The sequence below is a fragment of the Sapajus apella genome, unplaced genomic scaffold (assembly GCF_009761245.1).
Source record: "Sapajus apella isolate SASKATOON/1434 unplaced genomic scaffold, GSC_monkey_1.0 scaffold45, whole genome shotgun sequence".
NCBI classification, from domain to species: Eukaryota; Metazoa; Chordata; class Mammalia; order Primates; family Cebidae; genus Sapajus; species Sapajus apella.
In genome coordinates this window covers 10,034,374-10,058,974 of record NW_022436985.1, presented here as the reverse complement: position 1 = coordinate 10,058,974, position 24,601 = coordinate 10,034,374, and the positions used below count along the sequence as shown (strand labels likewise).

The 24,601-nt window shown below is 39.8% G+C and overlaps 1 protein-coding gene across 3 annotated transcripts in view; it reads left to right on the top strand.

Moving 5' to 3' along the window:
* The first annotated feature begins 14,969 nt into the window (after positions 1-14,969).
* Positions 14,970-24,601, top strand: part of MEPE (matrix extracellular phosphoglycoprotein) — a 13,750-nt gene continuing 4,118 nt past the window's right edge. Inside the window, exons 1-4 of one of the 3 annotated variants that reach the window (XM_032239661.1) lie at positions 14,970-15,095; positions 16,822-16,887; positions 20,882-20,935; positions 21,938-22,025. In XM_032239661.1, coding sequence (XP_032095552.1) covers positions 16,834-16,887; positions 20,882-20,935; positions 21,938-22,025 — 196 coding nt within the window. In that variant the 5' untranslated portion in view covers positions 14,970-15,095; positions 16,822-16,833. Of the gene's footprint in view, positions 15,096-16,821; positions 16,888-20,881; positions 20,936-21,937; positions 22,032-24,601 lie in introns of all 3 variants that reach the window. The other 2 variants (XM_032239660.1, XM_032239658.1) reach the window with 2 other exon arrangements.

The window sequence follows — 24,601 nt, the reverse complement described above, 5'->3', positions numbered from 1 at the left end:
TGCTTTTGCTCTCTAACTTGTATTTTTGTTTTATAGATTTTGTGTGATTTATGCCTTAAAGAGGTTTCATTCTGATGTGTTTCCAGAATTTGTTTCAACATTTAGAGCTCCTTTTAGCAGTTCTTGTAGTGGTGGCTTGGTAATGTCAAATTCTCTCAGCATTTGTTTATCTAAAAACAACTGTATCTTTTCTTCATATATGATGCTTAGTTTTGCTGGATACAAAATTCTTGGCTCATAATTGTTTTGTTCGAGGAGGCTAAAGATGGGGCTCCAATTTCTTCTAGCTTGTAGAGTTTCTGCTAATAATTCTGCTGTTAATCTGATAGGGTTTCCTTTATAGGTTACTTTCTGACTCACAGCTCATTCGTTCCTTTATCTTAACTTTGGATAACCTGATGACAATGTGCCTAGGTGAAGATCTTTTTGCGATGAATTTCCAGGTGTTCTTTGTGCTTCTTGTATTTGCATGTCTAGGTTTCTAGAAGGCTAGGAAAGTTTTCCTGGATTATTCCTGTTATGTTTTCCAAGATTTTAGAATTATCTTCTTCCTCAGGAACACCAATTATTCTTAGGTTTGGTCATTTAACATAATCCCAGACTTCTTGGAGTCTTTGTTCATTGTTCATATTTTCTTATTCTTTTTTCTTTTTCTTTTTTTTTGAGACAGAGTCTCACACTGTGGCCTGGGCTGGAGTGCAGAGGCATGATCTTGGCTCACTGCACCCTCCACCTCCCAAGTTCAAGCGATTGTCCTGTCTCATCCTTCTGAGTACTGGGATTACAGGCACCCGCTACCATGCCTGGCTAATTTTTTGTATTTTTAGTAAAGATTTCACTATGTTGGCCAGGCTGGTCTCAAATGTCTGACCTAGTGATCCACCTGCCTTGGTCTCCCAAAGTCCTGGGATTACAAATGTGAGCCACCGCGCCTGACCCTTCTTATTCTTTTTTCTTTGTCTTTGTTGGATTGGGTTAATTCAAAGACCTTGTCTTTGAGCTCTGATTTTCTTTCTTCTATTTGTTCAATTCTATTGCTGAGACTTTCCAGAGCATTTCACATTTCTAAAAGTGTATCCAAAGTTCCCTGAATTTTGATTTTTTTTCTTTAAGCTATTTCCTTGAATATTTCTCTCTTTATTTCTTGTATCATTTTTCGGATTTCCTTGGATTGGGCTTCACCTTTCTCTGGTGCCTCCCTGATTAGCTTAATAACTAACCTCCTGAATTTGTTTTCAGGTAAATCAGGTATTTCTTCTTGGTTTGGATCCACTGCTGGTGAACTAGCGTGATATTTTGGGGGGTATTGAAGAGCCTTGTTTTGTCATATTACCAGGGTTGGTTTTCTGGTTCCTTCTCGTTTGGGTAGTCTCTGTCAGATGGAAGATCTAGGGCTGAAGCCTGTTGTTTAGATTCTTTTCCCCATTGGGTGCCGCCTTGATGTAGTACTCTCCCTTTTCCTGTGGATGTGGCTTCCTGTAAACCAAACTGCAGTGATCGTTATCTGTCTTCTGGGTCTAGCTACCCAGTAAGTCTACCCATCTCTGGGCTGGTAATGGGGGATGTCTGCACTGAGTCCTGTAATGTGAACCACCTGTCGGTCTCTTAGCCCATGGATACCAATGCCTGTTCCAGTGGAGGTGGTAGAGGGTGCAATGGACTTCCTGCTGGTCTTTAGCTTTTTTGGTTTAATGCTTTATTTTTGTTCTGGTTGGCCTCTGGCCAGAAAGTGGTGCTTTCCAGAAAGCATTAGCTGTAGTAAAGAGAGGGATAGGTGGTGGGCAGGGCCCTAGAATACCCAAGATTATATGCCCTTTGTCTTCCGTTACCAGGATGGATAGGGAAGGACCATCAGGTGGGGGCCAGTCTAGGTATGTCTGAGCTGAGATTCTCCTTGGGCTGATCTTGCTGTGGCTACTGTGGAGAATGGAGGATTGTGGCTGCCTCTACTGAGTCATACAGATTGTCAGGGAAGTGGGGGAAAGCCAGCATTCACAGGCCTCACCCAGCTCCCACGCAAACCGAAGGGCCAGCCTTACTCCTACCATGTCCCCCACAATATCCCCAAGTCTGTTTCTAGGCAAAGGGTGAGACAGGCTAGAAAACTTGCTCAAGGATATCTGCCCCCCAGCTGCAAAAGAAAAGGGCTTTAATTCTTCCCCTGCCTGTGAACTTTGCACTCCAGATTCACTTCCTCCCCCGAGTTCTGGTCAGGAGGCTTCCTGTCTCACTCACATTGTTACGAAGTTCAGCTAGAGAATTCCTTCTCCCTGTAGAGTTTTACCCACTGCTCCTCTGGCCACTCTCCTGATGGATCCCTGTGGTACCAGGCAAGAATGGGCTGGATGAGGACCCAGCGAGCTCCTTTGCTGCTTCCTCTACCCCTGTATTTCACTCGGCTCTCTAACTTAGCTCCTAGTAAAGTCTGAAACCTGTTCCACAAAGAGACCTTCAGTTTCTCCAGTGGGGTTGTGTGTTTGGAAGAGGAGGGTCAACATTTCCCACTTCCACAGTTGCAACACTCATAGTATTTGGGGTGTCTCCCAGGTCCTGCAGGAGCAGTCTGCTTCCTTCAGAGGGTCTGTGTGTCTCTTCAGGATTGTTTGTTTGTTCTTGCAGTCCATTTAGAGCTAAACTTCACAATGCAAGCCTCCACATGCTGCTCTGTCCAGAGCTTCAAGCTTCTCCTTTCTCCCATCCACCAGGATCCTCTTTGTTTTTTTGAGATGTAGTCTTGCTCTGTCATCCAGGCTAGAGTGCAGTGGTGCAATCTTGGCTAACTGCAACCACCACCTCCTAGGTTCAAGTGATTCTCCTGCCTCAGCCTCTTGAGTAGCTGGAATTACAGGCTCCCACTACCATGCCCAGATAATTTTTGTATTTTTAGTAGAGACAGGTTTTGCCATATTGGCCAGGCTGGTCTCAAACTCCTGACCTCAGGTGATCCACCAACCTCAGCCTCCCAAAGTGCTGGGATTACAGGCATGAGCTATCACACCCAGCCCAATTTTTTCTAACTTTTTATTTTGAAAAATGTCAGGCCTTCAGAGAGTTGGAAGGCTAGAGCACCCTCTTATACCTTTCACCTAGATTCACTCATGGTTAACATTTTGCCGTATTTATGTTCTTATTTCTGTGTGCCTCTTCATATATACACATATCTATTATACTGAGCCCCCACTGCCCACATGGCCATCTGCCTATTGTTAGCTTTCTTCCTCTCCTGCCTCCCTGCCCTGCTCTCTCACCCAGGCTTGCTGGGGTCACTTACCAAGTCAATTAGAGGCACTCAGATCCCTGTCTCAGTGTCTGCTTTTGAGAAAGCCTAACCTGAGGCACTATTTTATAATTATCCAGTTTCAAAGCTGAAATTCAAGAATGTTTCTTCTTTTATTTCCCAAGAGAAGATGCCATTTTCATCACAACATGTTTACATATTCAAGGTAGGAGCTTCAGCATTTTACTCCTTCTGACCATACTTACCCATTTGCACAAACATAGGCAGTGCTTCCCTGGCCCGCCGGCAGCTCACCGCACCAGAAAGAGGAAAAGGTAGGCTGGCAAGACTCAGGCTTTCAAGTTATTTCAAAACCAATAGCAGAGTAAGACCTGAGGTGCATATCATTTGAATTTATGTCTTTTGAAGGCCTTTTAAGAGAGCTTTGAAATCAGCTTAAGACATACAGGTGGACAAAATATGTGTCCTGTTTTTGGTCATTGTTGCTATTTTGTGGAAATGAAATGAAAATCCTGAATGATACTTGTTATTCATCCTAATGTGCCCACCTTGTTTTGTAATGACAGTACCATCTGGCTCCTAATGAAAGGGACCTTGAGGCTCCGTAAGCCTGCAAGAGTGCATACAAAGAGAAGCGGTGGCAACCAGATTTTATAGTCCTGTAAGGATGGCCCGGGAAGAGAAGTAAAAGATCCCTGAGCACCATAATGCTGCAGGGAGCCCTCACTCACAGAGAGATGGCAGCTGGGCACCATAGTCCCAGCAGGCACACCTTGTATATGCAGAGCAAGACTACTTACCAAAGCAACCAGAAATGACCAACCCAGCCCTTACCTGATGCCTAACCAACTAGCCCACACAGTATCTGCCAAATCAACACACAGCACTCTTTCTCCAATGTGAGACAAAGACTGTGAGTCTTGGCTTTATAAAAAATGTCTCACACCACTTTCCCACCAAGTCTCACCTCCCAAAACCTATCCTCTGTTGGTTCCTTCTTGGCAGTAGAACTTACACTCATCACTCAGTGCTTAGCCTCAGAGTCTTTTGTTTGGTGCATTATTTCACATTTTTAAGCTAATGGGACGCCCAATCACCTGATTCATCATGTTTTCCAGGATAACCCATCTAGTTTTGAGCAACTTGGATAACTGGGGTGGGTTTCACAATCTCTACTTCTACCCAAGTGCAGACTTCCAGGACTTTCCCACTCACAGCCTGTCAAGAAATTAAGTGTCCCCAAGCAGGAGTGTGGTTGGTAACTGGGCTACAAAGCTCCGGACTATAAATTCTAGGTTTACACACCACAATTCCATAGATTCAGCCAGTAGGGAGACAATGAAACTCAAATATAGTCAGACAAGTTATTACTTACACAAAAAGCATAAGCAGCACCAGCATGGTGTCAGCGCCCTGCATCCATTATTCCATAGAATGACATTGAACAGAGAGTCCAGATGACAGATGGCACAGGTGGTAGGTCGTTCTGCTACTGAGGAGTCAGCTCTAACCCTCTAACCCTAGCCAAATAGATACACTCACAAAGAACTCTGCAGCTGAACCCTAAGGGAGCAAGGTTAAAAGTCCTGCGTTCAACTGAAACTAAAGAGACAAATGAGAAATGGCCTTGTGGTCATCTCCCACAAGACAGAGAGGTAGGTGGGAACCACCCATGGCATCTCTTCACCAGCTATCTCATCCTTTCTTGTTCCAGGAGGAATCACAGGGTACTTTGCCAAGACTCAGGTTGTATTGCAGTCAATTCTGGTCCCATATGTAATCTGTAAAGACATGGTCTGTACGGACTCATGCAAGGTTGTCAGGAAGTTGTAGCAGAGCAGTTCCCCTCAATACCTCTTCCAGATCTCAAAGTTTGGGAAGCATTGAGTATCCTGGACGGTTCAGAGGGAGGCTGGCCTCACAGGAGCATGGATTGGCTAAAAAAAAAAAAAAAGGTTTAACGCATCCAGGAGGGTGACTCCTACAAGATGATCCATGGCAGACATGCGGGCCCTCGCCAGGCAGTGGTGTGCTCAGTGGCCGCTCCCCCACTGTGTGGGTGGATGGTCTGTAGGTATCAGTGTGGCCACAGAGTAACTGCTTCTCTAAGATGACTGCCCTTTTCCCAGGATAACCCTACATCTTGTCGTCTCATTTCAAGTCCTTCTTGCCTCAATCAACATCCTCTGCAGCTGGTCACAGAAAAAATAGCAGAGGAGATCCATCTTTAACCTGTGGGCATCACTGAACATCCCCCTCTTTTCAGTTTATTATTGTAAATTCTGTACCCTGCATCCTTCGTAGTTGGCCATGTTGATTTTCTACCATGCTTTCTTTAACCAAAAAGGTAAAACAAATAATACTTTTGCAAAACTAAAGCTTTAGCTTTCAAAATGATTGTTTCTGATGTGAGCTTCAAGTCTATTTCAGCAGTTAAAAAAAAATGTTGACTTTCTTTTCATTTGGATTCTTTCTGTCAAAAACTCCAGTCCTTCTCCAGGCAAAGTGAATCTCTTAGAATGATGAGGAGAACCAATAGTGGGAGGGTGAGAAAGGCAGAAAAGCATACATATGCTCTTTTGAAAAGGAAAATATAAAGTAAAGAAACATGAGTGTTGGGTTAAAAAAATAGAATCAACATCAATGGAAAGTAAACCATGAAGCAATCACTTGGACCTTTTGTTTATCCACGTACAGTGCAGCAAATATTTTCTGTCCTAGGTATTTAAAATACTTAGTGGGTTAGAAAGTCATTAACTTGATTTGTTGGTTAAAGAATGAAGGTCCCCATGGAAATTACATTCTGTTATGTCCTGGTCTTTCTCAGGAGGCTTCTCCCTTGTATTTCATGGCTCCCAGGCTCCAGGAAGATAAGACCACCATTAATATGTACAGAGCTTGTCTTATCTCTTTTTAAAATACAAATTCCACCTTCAACATTTTAGTAAGAGGTCAGCAAATGTTCACTAAAAAGCAGAAGTCAGCAAACTTCCTTTTAAAAAGACCAGATCATAAGTATTTTTGACTTTGCAGGCTACATGGTTTTTGTTACAATTACTCAACTCTGACACTGTAGTGAAAGCAGCCGTAGACAATTTATAAACAAATGAACATGATTGTTTTCCACTAAAACTTTATTTGCCAAAACAAGATAGGTCAGATTTGGTCCACAGGCCATAGTTCACTGGTGCCCTTTTAGATTATTGTATAAACTCTGATCATTTTTAATATGCTGTTGTCATTAATCACTTAGGAGAGAAACTGTCAGTGATCTCACTGCCTTTTTGTCTTTTCTTTTTTCTTTTTTGATTTGAAGCTTTGTTCTTTGCTTCAAACTCTGTTTAAAAACTCAGGAAAATTTCAGGATTTTTGCCTTGCTGCAGCTACATATTTATTTATCATTTTTATTTTTTGAGACAGGATCTTACTCTCTTGCCCAGACTGGAGTGCAGCAGTGCAACCACAGCTCACTGCAGCCTCTGTCTCCCAGGCTCAGGTGATCCGCCTGCCTCAGTGCCCCCAAGAGCTGGGACTACAGGCTTGCACCACCACACCAGGCTGATTTTGTATTTTTTATTAGACAAGGTTTCGCCATGCCATCCCAGCTAGTCTCCATCTCTGGCTCATGCAATCCACCCTCTGCTGCTATTCAATAAAATGTTTCTGATAGTTCCTGGACCTAGGCACCTAGCAAGAAGTATTATCTTTGATAAATAATATTTAAATGTAACTTTTTCACTATAATATCTTTCAAAATTTTGTAACAAGAATGATCAGGTATATCTCACCACTTAGACCAGCTGAGGGAAAGCTTGATCTTGGTTCTAGCTGTAGGTTAGTTCCTTAAAATTGACAGCATACCCATTATTCCTACTACATAAAATGGACTATGATCAAATCCAGTACACCAAACATTCTGAGAATAGCCATCAGTGAACGCCCAATACCTGTATTGTGCCCAGGGCATGTCTTGGGCTCACTCTATTCTCCAAAAATGACTGAAACGTTATCTCCCAATCCTCAAGCTATTCTACAGCATGAGGTTGCCACTTCTCCACCAAGGTGTGAGGCCTATTTCTGCAACCGCTTCAATCTGACAGCTTTGACTAACAAGTGGAGAGTAACTGTGCAGCATCCCAGGCTTAGCCCATAAAACTAGCCTGTCAATCTCTGCTTTCAATTTGCATGGGAAGTTTTATACTTAGACCAACAAATCCAGTTAATGAGTTTTTAACTGGCTATTTTTTTCTTCAGTTTTTAAGTTCAGTGGCACATGTGCAGGCTGTGTGGGTTTGTTACATAGGTAAATGTGTGCCCTGGTGGTTTACTGCACAGATCATCACATCACTTAGGTATCAAGCCCAGTATCCATTAGCTATTCTTCCTGATACTCTCCATCCCCCATCCCCCACCTCCAACAGTCCCTCAGTATATTGTTCCCCTCCCTGTGTCCATGTGTTCTCATTATTCAACTCCCACTTATAAATGAGAACATGTGGTATTTAGTTTTCTGTTCCTGCATTGGTTTGCTGAGGATAACGGCTTCCAGCTCCATCCATCGGGAGCTTTGAAAGTGTATATCAAAGCAATTAATCCCAGAGCACAAAGGACATGATCTTGTTCTTTTTTATGGCTACATGGCTACATAGTATTCCACGGTGTCTATGTGCCACATTTTCTTTATCTAGCCTATCATTGATGGGCATTTAGATTGATTTCATGTCTTTGCTGTTGTCAATAGTGCTTCAATGAACATATGTGTGCATATTTCTTTATAGTAGAATGATTTATATTCTTTTGGGTATATACCCAGTAATGCAATTGCTGGGTCAAGTTTTATTTCTGCCTCTAGGTCTTTGAGGAATTGCCACACTGTCTTCCACAATGGTTAAACTAATTTACACTCCCACCAACAGTGTAAAAGCATTCCTTTTTCTCTGCAGCCTTGCCAACATCTGTTGTTATTTTGACTTTTTAATAATAGCCATTGTGATGTGTGAGATGTATCTCGTTGTGGTTTTGATTTGCATCTCTGTAATGATCAGTGATGTTGAACTGTTTTTCATGTTTATTGGCCACAGGAAGTCTTCTTTTGAGAAGTGTCTAATCATGTCCTTTGCCTACTTTTTAATGGGGCTCTTTTTTTCTTTTAAATTTGTTTAAGTTCCTTGTAAGCTCTGGATATTAGACCTTTGTCAGATGGATAGATTGCAAAAATTTTCTCCCATTTTGTAGGTCATCTGTTCACTCTGATGATAGATTCTTTTGCTGTGCAGAAGCTCTTTAGTTTAATTAGGTCTCATTTCCCCCAGAGTATTTTAAATCCTGAGCTACCATCTAGGAAGTTCAGCCTCTTCTGCACAAGCAAGAGGTCCTGTGGAGAAGCACTGTGTCACATTGGATGTGCAGCTTAGTCAAGTTTTTGGATGACTCCTGCACCCCATCTCTGACTGCGCCATCTGAGAAATCCCAAGTGAGAATCACGCAGCTGAGCCAAGTCAACACGCAGAACCTTGAGAGAAAACGATGAATTTGTATCTCAAACTACTAAAAGTTAAGGTAGTATGCTAATAGCAACAGATAACTGGAACAGGAATTGACAAACATAGAGAAAATCTAGGTTTGTGAGAATTAAAGAATTCATGAAAAAAGAGCGAAAATAAAATAACATAATGCACATAAGCATGAAGTTAAAATAAACTGAGAAGACTATATACACCCTAATTTAGTAGGAAAATTAGGGTGTATATAGTCTGTATATACAGGGTATATATAGTATATAGGGTGTATATACATGTTCAATACAGTGAATAGCTAGCTGGTAAAAGTCCGCATGTTCTGTCTCCTGAGGAGAAGATTCTTGGTCTTGAGAAACAAAACGGCAACCTCTGAAAAAGACTATTACGAAAGTAAGAGATATTTTCCCCTTGAGGTCACACAACAAAGATCTGCAGCCACTTCCAGCAACATCACCATGTCCTGAAGGAAAGAACGGGCATCATTATAATTATATTTTAACTACATCCTCTGAGTTACATTTTAAGGTGGAATAAGACATCTTTCTAATATAAAAATAAAAGCAAATTATATTGGCATGTCTTCTCTTTGCTTGTAATAGAGGAAGGGTAAACACAAAGTCCAGAACACAGCTAGCTCCATGCTCTGCTGTAACCCTCCACGATTCTGCATCTGGCTGAAATTTTTATGGTTTCTGTTGAAGTTCCCAAACGCTGAAAGAAAAAAAAATAATAGCTAAAAATAAAAATAATTTGAGGGTAAATGAGAAAGTTGGTTGTAAGTGATGCTTTAGAAAACGTGACCTTTTCAAGCTTAGGATGATTATTGATACTCATGAATGAACACGTTTAAAATGAAAACATTTCTTCTGCTAAAAACAGGGCAAGACTCCCAGCACACTCATCCTAGACTCTATTTTGGAGATCATTGGGAAGTAAATACTCCTATGAAAGGCCTTTACCTAAAGCCTCCACCAATCTAACATCTATATGGTAAAGAAGAGCTTGCTCAACAGGGACCCCTTTGTTCTATTCACAACACTTTAGAGACTTCCCCACTGATGCAGAAGGAGAAATACTGTTTATTTGCAATATATATAAATTAGAATAAAGAGAGTTATTTTGACAAGTTAGAACATATGGAAAAGTATATTGCATATGTAAAACAGAGAGTTATTTTAGTTAGAACATATGGAAAAGTACGTTGTGTAGGTCTGTCTAAAATGATGACAGAGAAATGTGTTACCTTAATAGAGTCAAGAATAAATTGGGGACCATGATAGCAGGGAAAAAAGGACTTCCTACAATACTAAGTTTAGGAAAAATGTAAATAATCCCACAGCACAATTACAGAGAAGATGGGTCCTGGAAATAGGCGAGAAAACAAAACGAAACAAAACAAAAAGCCTATTCTTGGATGAGAGTCCAATAGCTGGAATGGATAGTGTAGGTTCCTAGTTAGCTAACATCTTATATGATTGTTCACACTCAAGTGAGTGGTAAGAAAAGAAAAATCCACCACAGGAGGAAACATGTTCCGTGGAGTTACTTCCATCGAAATTCTCTTTGAGGAGCAACTCTGTGTCAGTTTGACCTAGCAAAGTCAGGCTAGGTGCATCACTGCTGGCAGTGTCAATTTTTGAACCAGGAACCAGAAAAAAGTTCAAGTGTCCATTTCTTTACGTTCTCCGTTGCTTCCTGGTTTCTTTGTTTTGTTTTACAGTTAAATAGAGATGATGTGAAGATACATATATTTCTTTACAGACTCCTGGTTTTAACTTTAGTTATTGGTTCCTAAGAAATGACATCACAAAATTCTTTATTATACAATAACCTTTAGGAAACTTATATTGAGTTTTTTAGGTTCAATTTCAACACATAGGGCAAGTTTTAAGAGGGTAGAAGTAAAATCTCTACTCCACAGAACTTAGGCAAAGGATCATTCTTTTAATTTTTTTCCCCAGAATTTCTGCTCTGTAACCTTATAGCCAGAACAGGCTCTTATTTTTTTATTTTTTATTTTTTTTTTGTTTTTGTCAATTGTAGGTTCTAAATTTAAAACTCAAGTTGAATTTTTTTATTTAGCTTTGAATTCATTTTAGCTTTGAGAGCAGTATATTTAGCTACTGCCAGTTCACCCCTTGGTAGGACTAGTAGCTAGCCCAGTTCTTTTCTCTTAAAATTCTATGAATATTCTTATCCTAGAACACAGGGTTTTTCTAGATCAGAATTAGTTTTCTGTCACTCAAACAAAAGGGAAATCTTTCATACACACTGAAATTCATGTGAAACTAAGAAAAACACATTTGAGAAATATCTGAAATTATTTATAAAATTATAGCAACAAAAAAGGAACGTTTTCTAAGGCTATATCAAGTGCTTGCTCTTTTACCCATCATTCAAAATGTAAAGTTAATGTTATGAAACAGTGTAACAGCTTAAAACATTACATTACGTACACATTGTTATAGAAATTCCTGAATTATTTATTGCTTTAATAGCATATCCAGAGTTGAAAATGAGCATTTTTGTGGATTTCACTTGTTTACCATTTAGAAAACTCCATATTTCTGCTCAGTCTCATAGTTGGCTGAACACTCTTTGTTGCCTTCTTTCCTTGACTTTGGAAGTCAATTTCCCTGTTAGCTCCTTTCTGTATCACCCAAATCCTTTGCACTTTGCTGAAATTCTGGTCATGGTATTCATGTCTAGAAAGATAAACCATTGCATAAAACTTCAATTCTATTATTTCTTTCAATGTTTCATTACTTCTTTTTTTTTTTTTTGAGAAGGAGTCTTGCTCTGTCACCCAGGCTGGAGTGCAGTGGCATGATCTTGGCTCACTGCAACCTCCACTTCCCAGGTTCAAGTGATTCTCCTGTGTCAGCCTCCCAAATAGCTGGGACTGCAGGCATGTGCCACCATGCCTAGCTAATTTTTTAAAATATTTTTAGTATAGACAGGATTTCACCATGTTGGCTAGGATGGTCTCAATCTCTTGACCTCATGATCCACCTGCCTTGTCCTCCCAAAGTGCAGGGATTACAGGTGTCAGTCATCGTGCCCAGCCCCACTTTAACTTTTTAATCACTTGACATTCAAGTCTAGATCCTGTGGAATTGTAATTTTTTTTAGTGAAAACAAGTGTAATAATGCGTGACTTTGTAAGAGAACAAGTTAAAGAAATTCTTAAGATGGTGTTGCTTGGGGAAGCTAACATTACAGACTGACTCTGGGTAGCTGGCAGGTGAAGGTTCAAAGGTCAAAACAAAGCTTATCATTTCGAATGGCAAAGTTTAAAGGAGCATCCCTCCAACTACTAACAGGCATGCGCAAAGCATTCCAGTTCTGTAAAAGCAGAACTACCATTTGATCCAGCAATCCCATTACTGGGTAGATACCCAGAGGAATATAACACATTCCACCATAAAGACACATGCACACAGATGTTCATTACAGCACTGTTCACAATGGGAAAGACATGGAATCAACACAAATGCCCATCAATGGCAGGCTGGATTTAAAAAAAAAAAAAGTGTGGTATACATACACCATGGAACATTAAGTAGCCATAAAAAACAATGAGATCATGTCTTTTGTGCAAACGTGGCTGGAGCTGGAGGCTATTATTCTCAGCAAACTAATGCGGGAACAGAAAACCAAATACCACGTGTTCTCATTTATAAGTGGCAGCTAAATGATAAGAACTTACGAACACAAAGAAGAAAACAGCAGACAGTGGAGTCTTCTTGAGGGTGAAGGGTGGAAGGCGGGTGGATGGAAAATTAACTCAAACTTTAATTTTCCTCTATCCCTTCACTGTCAGGAAAACCTGATCATATTCAAACTTTGAAACCTCATGTGTGTTGATATTTCTACTAATCAGCATTAAACTATTTCATAAATTACTTATGTTGTCCTGATCTATATAATGCTTAAAAGGATCAACTAGAGTTAGAATTTAGATCCTCCTAATTGCATTAATTTAGATGTAGAAAAGGTAACTATTGGGTACTGAGCTTAATACCGGGGGGATATAGTAATATGTACAACAAACCCCCGTGGCATGTGTTTATCTATGCAACAAACCTTCACGTGTCCCTCCAAACCTAAATCAAAATTTTTCAAAAAAGAAGACATGAAGTGAGGGACAGGGGAAAAAGCATCTCTGGACACTCCGAAGAGGATCTGTAGAATTTAGATGTGATAAAAAGAGAGAGCCTGACCTAGAAAAGGCACCATTTCCTCAGGTAGAACTGAGGAAAGACTGTTTTGTTTGTGTTTTACGTTTTGGTTGTCCTCTATTTGTGGAGCTGGAGAAATTGAGAGTTTACACTTCAAACTTATTGTATATCATTTGTAGTCTGTTAAAAGTGTATTTCATTGTAGGTAATTCTTATCACAAAGTATAGGTTAAATAACTCTTACATCATTTTTATTGACGAGTTATAATGTCAATAACCTTTACAGGCATTATGACATTTTTAGACTAAGTGGAAACTCTTAAACTATTACAACAATGATTTTGGCAGCCAGTTTGGGCAAAACAAGAGGGCAGGCAATCGCACTGGAAAGGCTTATTCTAATATAAGTGTGCTACTGGTTTTATTAACAAATTGAGGGTCCTAAATTGTCCATCTTATAAAATTCATGCCTAAATTCAAACCATTTTTCCTCAAACCATTTTCTTCTGTATTTTTTTTCTATATCAAGAAAAAATCAAGTTTATTCTTCCAGTTGTTCAGGACAAAAACCTTGGTGTCATCCTGTTTCCTGATTGTTTTCTCATGGCCCCATCTGGCACCTCAGCAAATCCTATTGCCTTTTTTCCCCAGACATCTTCAGAATATGACCATGTCTCATCATCCTTTCTGCTGCACTCAGGTTCAAGCCTCCATCATCTCTGGCTGGGATTATTGCTTCCTAGCCATTCTCTCTGCTTTTTTCCTACTTCTGTCACTCCTCAATCATGCCTGTGCTCAAAACCTCCAAGGACTTTCCTTCTCACTCAGCAATGTTAAAAGCATTGTAAAGACCAGCAGGTCCTATACCATCTGCCATCTAGTACCCTTCTGACCTCACTTGCTGCTATCCCCCTTGCTCAGTCCCTCCAGCCAAAGTGGCCTCTTCTCTGTTCCCGGATCAAGCCATAAGGCTTTTATTTCTAGGGCACTACTTTTCCTATTTCTTCTTCCTGTAATGGTCTTCCCATAGACAGTCATATGGCTGCAGGCTTGTCTTAGTCTATTCTTGCTGCTTCTACAGATTACCACACACTGGATAATTTATAAAAAACAGAAATTTATTTCAGACAGTTCTGGAGACTGGGAAATCCAAGATCAAGAGGCCAGCATGTTCATTGCCTGGCGAGGGCTGGCTAGCTCTTCTTCAAAGATGGCACCTTGCTACTGCATCCTCCAGAGGGGACAAAAATGCTGTGTCCTCACATTGCAGACAAGCAGAAGGGCAAAAATGGACTACTCATTTCTTCTTGCCCTGTTATAAGGTCACTAATCCCATTCATAAGGGGTCTGCCCTCATCTAAAGAGCCCATCTCTCAATATCATCATCTTGGGATTTAAGTTCCAACATGCATTTTGGAGGGGACACGTATATTCAAACCATAGCAAGGTCTTTACTCAAAAATTGCCTTCTCGTGGAGGCCTTCCCAGGACTTCCTATGTAAAATTTCAACCCAGTGTCCCCACCCAAATGGTTGTTCCTCTCCCACAATACTTTTTCTCCTTAGACTTAGTCTATGTCACTATCTAATCCATTTAACTCATTTATCTTGTTTATTATGTGTCTCCCTAATTGGAGTTTAAGCTCTAGGAAGACAGGGATTTTTTCCTGTCTTGTTTTCTTCACTGCAGTTTTGCCAATACCTGTCACTTAGTCGGTACTTAAAACATTTTTGTTAAATGTTCCTGAATTTCATTTAGATAAAATTGAGATTATAAACTTTCTACATAAAAGGATAGCAAAAATGTTTTCCATTTCTAAAGCCGTTAGGTATTCAGTCAGTCCTAATTAGCAGTTCTGAAATCAATTTTGATTATCTGACAACATGATGTCCAAACTGAGGTATTTATACTTTCTGTTTATCCCAGTTTCTGGAACATTTGATAGCAGCTTTTTACCACAAACACATTTTTAGATTAAAATTACTTTGCCCCCTGTGGTTATCTGTGGGCACTTGTAACAAATTGTTTGCTAGTGCTGAGTGAGCCAGTGCTGATTGGCCATTGAGAACTCTAACAAACTTTAAATTTCAGCAAAAGGCCCAGAGACTGCTAATCCTGCAGAAAGAAGCCAGGTATTCGGAAGGTAAAAGATACCAGGTAATTTGGCTTTCATGTTCTTGATAGCAAATAGCTTTATATTCTAGTTGTTCATGTTTTTAAGATGTGTGCCACCCAGGTAGGTTTTTATTACCTTTGAAAATCTTTTCTACTGAGCACAGCCGTGTAATATTTGGTGCTTTGTTTTATAAAATAGGAAATGTGTTACCATGCGTTAGAAATCATCAACTAAAATTGATGATTTGATAGCAACTTTCTCTTTTTTTAGATTATTAGCATTATTAAGATCCACAGTAACTCAGACTTTAATTTTCCTCTATCCCTTCGCAATCAGGAAAATCTGATCGTACCCATACTTTGAAACCTCATGTGTGTTGATATTTCTACTAATCAGCATTAAATTATTTCATAAATTACTTACATTGTCCTGATCTATACAATGCTTGGAAGGGTCAACTAGAGTTGGGATTTAGATTCTTCTAATTGCATTAATTTAGAAAAGCATAACCTAGGATTTTAGAATATATTTAATAGCTATATTTATTTCTCCAAATACTAGCTTTTATCTTGAGATATGTAAAGATCACAAGAATATTTAGATTATTTTTCCCATAAAAATATGTTCTTCACGAAATCTCAGAGTGATATAAATTTAAAATTTTCATCTTGATTGCTATAGTTGGTGTGGCAGTTAGTAAAATATTATACAATGTTCATCAAAACCAACCCATTGACAATCCAAAGACATGCTGACTTTTTTCCAATCCGATGGCTACTTAAGGGAGCTCACTAGGTCCTGCTGGTATATTTATCAAAACATAAACAAATACCTTTATCTACAGCTAAATGTTAATGTTTTGAACATGATTTTGTTGAGCCCAATATAAAATACGATTTGCCTTTAAGTCAACTGCACATGGATTTTTCTGTAATAAGATAAAAGGATAGAAAGTTACTTAAGGTGGCAGAGTCTTAAGAATACAGGGTCTACAGCCACATTGCCTGGATATTAATACTAGTTCTGCTCCTTAATATTTGTGAATTAGAAGGCAAGTTGTTTAATCTTTTTGTGTCTATTTCCTAATCTATAAAACAGGCATAATAATGCCACCTAACTTGTAGGGTTATTGTGAGGCTCAAATAATTGAATGCATGCAAAATGCTTAGACCCAGTGCTTGGCTCATTTTAATATTCAATACATGTTAGCTATTAATGTAAGTGTTGCAAAAGTTAGTTCAGTCTCCAGCCCATGGATGGCTACTAATTCAGACACGTTGCTAATGAGCATGAGACACAGACTAGGGCGCCAGCCGGAGGCAGATAAGCATTCCCCACAGTGCAATCTGCTACCCTGACAGACTTTAGAGTGTGTTATGAGCTGCTACATCAACTTAATGTCATTTTGAATTACACAAATAATTAAATGAAACAATCTCTTTCTAAGACAAGAGGAAGAAGAGCTGATGATAGAACTAATAAATATGTCTATAAAATATATTTCTATCAACTGACTTTACTGTTTCAATGATATTGAGTAATTTTCATTTTCGCATTGGAATAACTAGACATATGAAAGCTCTTAGATTAAAATGTGCACACTCAGGAATAAGTAAACTATGCATGGTCTGTACACACGTATACACAAAAGGAAATGAACTGTCAAGGGGAAGGATGTTTATATATCCCTCTGTATTTCATCTCTTCTTATGGCTGCAGTTTATAACTGGTAATGCTTTGTGGTAAGATATTGTTGTCTTTTCACAGAGATTCTCAAAGATGCAAGTTTTCTGTGTGGGACTGCTCCTTTTCAGCGTGACCTGGGCAGCACCAGTAAGCATTTACAAATTCAATTTATGTTTCAGATCATCTCTTGCTCTCTTCATTTTTCTTTCAAGCAATGTCTATTCAAATTAATAGCATCTACCTAATTCAGTTATTTTTTAAAGTACCAAGCGAACAGAAGCATCCAGCACTCAACACACTTAACCAAGGAGCTTCTCAGTAAATGTGTGCTGAATTATGAGATAGCACCACGTTGCCTTTTAAGGAAGACCGAAAACAGGTTTTTTGAAAAAAACAGGAGGCAGCCGTGGCATTTCAAATCAGCTGACACTAATGAGTGATACTCGAAGACTCAAATTATGACATGGCAAAATAACCTTTTAATATTTTCCTGAAAACCTTAAGAATTTAACTTGGATGTTTTAAAGCTAACCAACGAGATTCAGTAAATAGATGAAAATACAAAGAGACAAGAACTTTTCTGTATTTCTTGCAACACCCCAATATTGTGGGATCCTACTCATGACTGTGTCTTTATCAGATGGGACATAGTACCCCCAAGCTGAGCCCACATTAAGCCACTATTTCCTTGGGTGTCATTTCTTCCCTCTGACTCACCCAGTTGAATATTCAGGATGTGACCAAATTATCTTGTGAAAATGCTGAGTGTTAGTTATTTTTTGCAGTGCAGACACAGTGCTAATTAGATAATGTCTGAACAGCATCCTAACTTATCAGAATAACCTTTTTGGTTGGAGAACCATGGAAGCAAATAGTCATCCCTTTGCCAATCATACTTAAATATAGGCCCCGAGTGAGTGGGTGACTAGTAGGCTAACTAGGTTAACAAGGATGACCCGGGCAGCAGAGGGCCTCATGGAGGGCAGTGGAAGTTGGGCAGTGTATTCCCTTCTCTGCATATACTCTGAGCCACAAGAGTGTGGTGTACTACAATTGTGTGGGGGCTGTACTGCTCACAACACACATGTGTGAGGCTCCACGCACAGACCTCACTCAATTAAGGCCTAGAGGCTCACATGCCTCTCTCACCGCTCGCGGTGGAAGAATGAGTCTTGCTGACCCAGCGGAAGTCAGCTAGCTGAAGGTTTTATTTTGAGCAACGTATTCCAAGAAACAGCCGGAGTGGTGCTTTCTCATCATTTTCTAGTAAATGTGCTATGTCAACATCGATTCAGTAACCACTGATCAAAAGAGGATGCCAGCTTTCCTCCCCAGAGGCAGACAATGCCATCTCCATTACGGGGCCGCATTCAAGCCCCGGACATCTGCCAAGGGGTGCAGCGGGAGAAGGGGGGAATGAGTATTTCAAAAGTAAGCAGCTCAGCAAGGACATAGAGACAACATTTGTAATTGTGGATGGTTAAATACGATGTTTTCTCCCAGATATATAGATGCCATTTTAGTAATTACTGAAATTTCTTTAACTTATTTTTAAATTTAAATTTAGGATACATGTGCAGAACGTGCAGGTTTGTTACATAGGTGCACACATGCCATGGTAGTTTGCTGCACCCATCAACCCATCACCTACATTAGGTATTTCTCCTAAAGCATCTCTCCCCTAGCCCCCACTCACTGATAGGCCCTGGTGTATGATATTAAATGATAGGTTGGTGGCTTAAGAAATTAGTATATACTGAGCCACTTGCATATGTCTTGGAATTATAAGCCAAATTCCAAATGATTCTAAAAGGGAAGAAAATAAACGTTTATTAGGCTATGCAATTCAGTTACTATTCATCAAGATACAGTTATATTAGAAATAATTTGTTATAAGTCACAATAAATTAAAACTGTACTGAGGTGCTCTATATTGTCAAGTATGTTTCTAAGACATCTCTGTGTGTGTGTTCTGTAGGAAGATGCCTGATCTCCCATACTATCCTTTCTTTCTTTTGCTTCATATCCTTCATATCTGCCCAACTCATTTTTATGCTTTTTTCTTCCTGTAGTCCAATTTCCAGAACTGTTTGCACTGTTTGTGGTCTACGTTTATATTCACATGATCCTATAAGAATCAACATAAGAAATGCAATAAAGGATACAACTATAAAATATGCCTTGAAAGTAATTAATATGAACTTTAGGAACATTTCCTTTTATTACTAAATGTTTTTTCATATTTAGTCATTTAAAACTTTATTATTTTAACCCTGGGACTTTGAGGCAGAAGATTTAAATTAAAATATCTTCTCTACTTCTACTACAGCTACCAGCTGTGTAAGTGGAGGCAATTTTGTTTCTTCCACTGCTTATCTTATAAAGGTTACTTTGGGGCTCAAATGAGATTATGTGTACAAAAGCAGTTTACGAACTGTAAAGTGTTCTATAAATAGAAAGTGTTATTGACAAGTATTGTTATTTTCTAGAATGGAATAGAATATTAAGCAGCTATGCCTTGGAGTCCAGCCATGGAGGAGGTGCTTTCTAAACTTCTGAGTTTATATTTTGAAGATGATTTTATCTGCCAGACTCCAGTCTGGAAAACAAAATCCACAACAGGAAGCTCAGTAGAGGGACTTTCTAAGGGAAACGAGTAAAGTATAAGGAAGAACAGAAAGGCCAACCAGGGGTGGTGAGACCACCCAAGGATCGAAGCTACTACCACCGTTAGGGCTGGAGGGAAAGAAAAAGGTGCTGCTCCTAGGCCCTTGGTTTGGGGAAATAGAACCACAAAGAAGATGCACACAATTCTAGAGATGCAGCCCCAAACAGAGAGAACAGAGGAGGACATACCCTGGCTTCTCCTTCTACCCTCCAGTCTCATGCCAGGCCACCTTCACTCAAACCCAGTCTGAACACAGAGGGCAAATGAACTCAGGAAATGCAGGAGCCAGTTCAGATTGAGCTGGAGATGTAAAGGAGCTGAGAGCAAGCAGGGTGTCTTAGTGCAAGGAGCAGCCTCTCTGCAGGAAACAAAATACAGAAGCTTAAGGCTTCTTCAGGAAGAATACTTTCTAGGTAAATAGGACAGCTGGCTTAGGTGGCCCTCTTTCTGTTTATCTGTTTATTTAATCTTTCCCTTAAGGAGTTCCCTCTTTCATATGATTGATCCACCGTGATGCCTGCTTCCGCCGTAGCGCACCCATTCAAACACCGCCCAGTCCCGCCCGTGGGTTCCCGGTGCCACATCTGAGATAGGCTAGGAGTTTCTAAAAGAAAGAGGTAAATGAAAAATACTGAGAACGAAAGAATTGTTACACCTGTTCCTTTCATAAAACACTTGCTCCCAGATTTTGGGGTCCCTGTTCGACATGCTTTCCTGTGGTATATAAACTTCGGCCGAAAGGCCTGGGACAAACCAAGTGCCTGGGTCTGTTCTTTCTTCATTTCTGGCCTTTCTGCACTTCTGTAGCTACCCCTCACCCTCAGCTACCCTCAGGAAATTTTGACATTCTATGTCAAACCAAGAGAAAGAACTTGTCCTAATCTGCTGGCCGCCTCTATTTTTCCTTCTCAGAATGAAATGTCTGGCAGCAATGAGGTTTTATCCTTAGGTGTGATCCTACCCCTCATGTGAACGGCTATGGTTTGACTCTCTCTGGGCCTTCAGCTCCATCATATCTTAATTCAATATTACAATTACTCAATTTATATAATTAATGCACACATATAATTTAAATCACCGAACTCTGATTTTAGCTCACTTATATTTAATAATTCCCAGTTTGCCAGTGAAAACTTCTTTTTCAGCGGATTCCAATGGCAGCCAACCTCCTTCATCTGGGGTGCCATCCCTCCCTCTCCCCTCGACACCCACTTAGTGGTTGTCTGAGCTTGAATCCAGTTCTGCCGTGGAGACGACATTGTCTCCCTCTGGGGGAAGAAAGCTGGCACTGTCTTTTGTAATACTGAAGCAAATATTAACGCAGTGACTGTGTCCATCTTCTTTCGGTTAGAATGATTTTCCACATTGAATAATACGACCCAGGGAGAGAAAAATAAATGAAATGTTTGTTTGAAGAAGTCAATGAAATAGAATGTTCTAGTGGGTGAAGTTTTGTTTCTTGTTTCCTTTCAGACATTTCGACCACAGACTGAGAAAACTGAGCAAAGCTCTGTGGAAGAGCAGAGGGTAAACAGAACTAGTCTTCTCAAATAACTCTATTTTGGCTCTGTAAAGAAAAACTCAGTAAGAGAAAAGTGTAACTGTCAAAACAGTCCTGGGGACTTCGAGTGGAAGTGTAACATTATACAATGTAAAGTTGGCACTTTCTAGTGAATCAAGTATTGTAATTCACACATCCTGTGTGACAGAAAAGAGAAAAACATTGTGAATAGAGATTTATTTCTCTCCAATGTGATTTCTTCCTTCAAATGAAACAATGCTTTGCCAGGCAACCTTCACGGGGCTGAGTGAGTAAGAATTTGGGAACATTGCTACCAGCAAACAATGTTTTCCCACAATGCACCTGACAAACACTGGGCTCTTGGAATGATAAATAAGGGGGTAAAGGGGAGGGTGACTAACAGGTCTTCATGGGAAATTCTATCTCCACAGAGTCAGCTTTCCGTGTGTATCCAGTTAAACAAATCCTCCCAGCTTTGCATGCCACCAAATTGCAGCTTACTTCTGCCTATCACAGAAAATTATGTTCTAAGAACTAACAATCTTCTGTACTTTATCTCAGCTGAAAATTACAAAGACCAACATTGCCAACTTATGAGCCTGAATGTCCGGGCTGTGACTTTTACCAGTTAGACATAAGACATGAATATTGTAAAACCTGCCTTTCTCCTGGTCCCCTCACCCCCTCCCACCTGAAAACACTTCCACATGCTCCATTTCCATAGAAATTTGGTAATAAAATCGATCCACCCTATGACAGAAAGCAGTTGACAGGCCCTTAGTGAAAACAGATTCAGAGATCTGTAGAAAAGAGAGAATGAACAAGTGGCTGTCTCCGGGAGCTGGCTGACACATACCCTCCTGTGGTGACAAGAAGTACTACCATTTGTCAGAGGCAGAATTCAACTTCACCCAGATTTTGAAGTTTCTCATATGATCTAAAAGAGAGCCCAAAAACTTCTTCGTAAGAGAAAAAACCCATCTTAACATAATGCTGTGTTTTTGTAGATAACATACAAGGGTCACCATGAGAAACATGGGTTTTATGTTTTTAAATATGTTTACATGTCACCTGGGAAGGAAAATCAAACTGACAGTAAAGGTACACTGAATCTCTGAATGACCATTCTTAGCATGAGCCAAACTCTGGACTAGACCTAGAGGAAAATGTAGGGGAGGCCAAGTTTACTTCTGCCTGCTCTGGGGTTTCTGTCTTATGGCTGGCACGTTTGTCCTTCCCCTCAGGCCCCAGGCTCCTTGAGCCTCTCTACTACAGAATTCTGGTCCCAGAATCTTCCTGATCCCATGCCTTGGCCCACATCTCGCTCTGCTTCAGGACCTGCAGCTGCAGGTGTGATACTAGAGGACCCCAGATGCCCATGGACTGCTGTGTTACTGCTTCTGAGTAATGTTTGGTGTTTTAGAAGGAAGTTTTCTTGACATATTCTACCATATGCTTTAATGGTGGGGATCCCAGCAGGGGACGGCAAGGGGAGAAACCATTTTGGCCTAATGAGTGACACATTTTACTGTCTCTTAAATTCATTCCATGGATAACTCCATCTGTGCTGGGCTGCTCAGAAGAAAAAGAATGAGGCCCTTGTCACTACAGTGACAATAATTCTTTTCACTCAGTCCCTTCTTGCAGATTCATGGGCCAAAGGGCTGGAAATAGCTTGAAATGCCATCAGCAAAAGGGCGATTTACTTTTTCCAAACCTGGTTTTATTTCCCGTGGAAGTAACAGATTCCCTTCAGAATGCTACTTTCTTCTGCTATCACTATCCTTTAGATGACATCTCCAAGACTACATCTAACTGTAAATAAGTTAAAATGCACTCAACTGTATGTTGAGTTCTTACTAGTGTGTAAGACATTATGTGAGATGAAATGACTGAGAAAACAAATTCTTTCTCTCCAGGATCTTAGAGCTAGACAAGAAACAAAAGGCACTTACAAAAATTACTGTGAAACAAGACAGAATGTGGGAAGTCCTATGTGAGTAGGACCCAGAAGAAAACAAAAATATCGTGCGTTAGGGGCTTGGAGTAGAAAGAAATTAGTTCCTGGCCTGGTGTGCAGGGAAAGATACATAATGGAAAGAATTGCTCTGGGCCATGGAGGATGAGTAGGATTTGAGCAAACAGAAGTGAGTGGGTGAGGCCATTCTCCATGAAAAGGCTGGTAGGAACCAAGGCATGGAGGCAGAAAAGCAGAGCATAGCAAAGCAGCCAGCCAACTGGTACACAGAGCATCAGACAGTCAGAAATTATTTAACACAAGCAAATGTCAAAAAAGTTTTCTTCTAGTTGTTGATATTCTCTTCAATGTAAAAATAGCCATCATACACCACATGTTAAAAGTTGTTTCATGTTTTCATTTACAAAAGAATTCTACTCAGTCTTCTAACAAAATGCACACAATTCATTAATATACATTTTACTTTTTTAAAAGCAGAGAAGCACCAAAAATAAAAAAACATAACTTCCCACTTCAGATTAGGGACAGAAAAAAAATTAGGAAGAAATTATTATAATCTACTGATTTTAGGTTTAGTGTTTAACTCAAAAGGTTATATTAGCAATCAGTAAACAAGCAAGCAACGAACTTGATTGCAAAGGAAAATTTAAATGTCCAAGTAAACCTTTCCAAGACTCAATGACTTGAGGCAATGTTTAAAATACTTTTTATTTAGTTATACATGACAAAGTTTATTTCTATTTTTTCTCATGGCAAAATCTTATTTCAGAATATACCCATCAATACTAAAAAGTTAATTAACGATAATGTCATAACTTTTACCAATAAATAATTTCAAATTATATTTTACAGGCCACATATTAGCCAGCTTCTTAAAAGTAGAGGGCACTTATATAAGCCATTTTTATTTTGAGATTCAAATGTGAGCTGATTCAACAATTTCCCACTACTTCCAACAGTTAATAAGATACATGTATGAAAGCAGACATTCCTCCAAGCAGAACAGTACCTCTGTTTGAGGGTGAAAAAAGAGAGAGAGTTCAATCAAAATCTGTTTCAGATAACATCCCATCAAGGGCTACAAGCTTGCAGAACACACAGCCCTAGGGTAACAACTGGGCAATACAGGAGTGGAGGGGTCCAGAGTTAGTCCATCTTCATCTGCCTCTCCAACCGATGTTGCACAAATCCAGAGACTGGGAGAACAACTGTGCACCCTGTAATCACACGACTATCATTAATATATCTGGGAAAGAAACTATCGTCCATTATAAGGCTAGACAGAGTTCCATATGCTTTACATGCATTATTTAATAAAAATCATTTAATTCTCTCCAAAATGCTGAAAGGTAGACATCATTTTTAGTTTACAGCTAAAAAAGCTAAGGCTCAGAGAAGTAAAATAATGCTCGCAAGATCACACAGCCCATAGACGGCAGTTAGACAGCTGGTTCTAATGACCATGCTCTTTCCATAGCACAACTACTTTCGTGAGCACTGGACTGAGGGGTTTTAAGAAAGACTGGCAATTCCTGCTTGCTATTTCACTCAACATATTCCCTATGATCCTGGCTTCCCTGGATTTGGTTTTTCTATCTTCTTTGCTATCTTCCTTATACACTTGACCAAATACTATACATGTTAATATTTCAGTCCATTTTAGTTTTTAAGGCTTTTCTGTTTGGGCACCAGT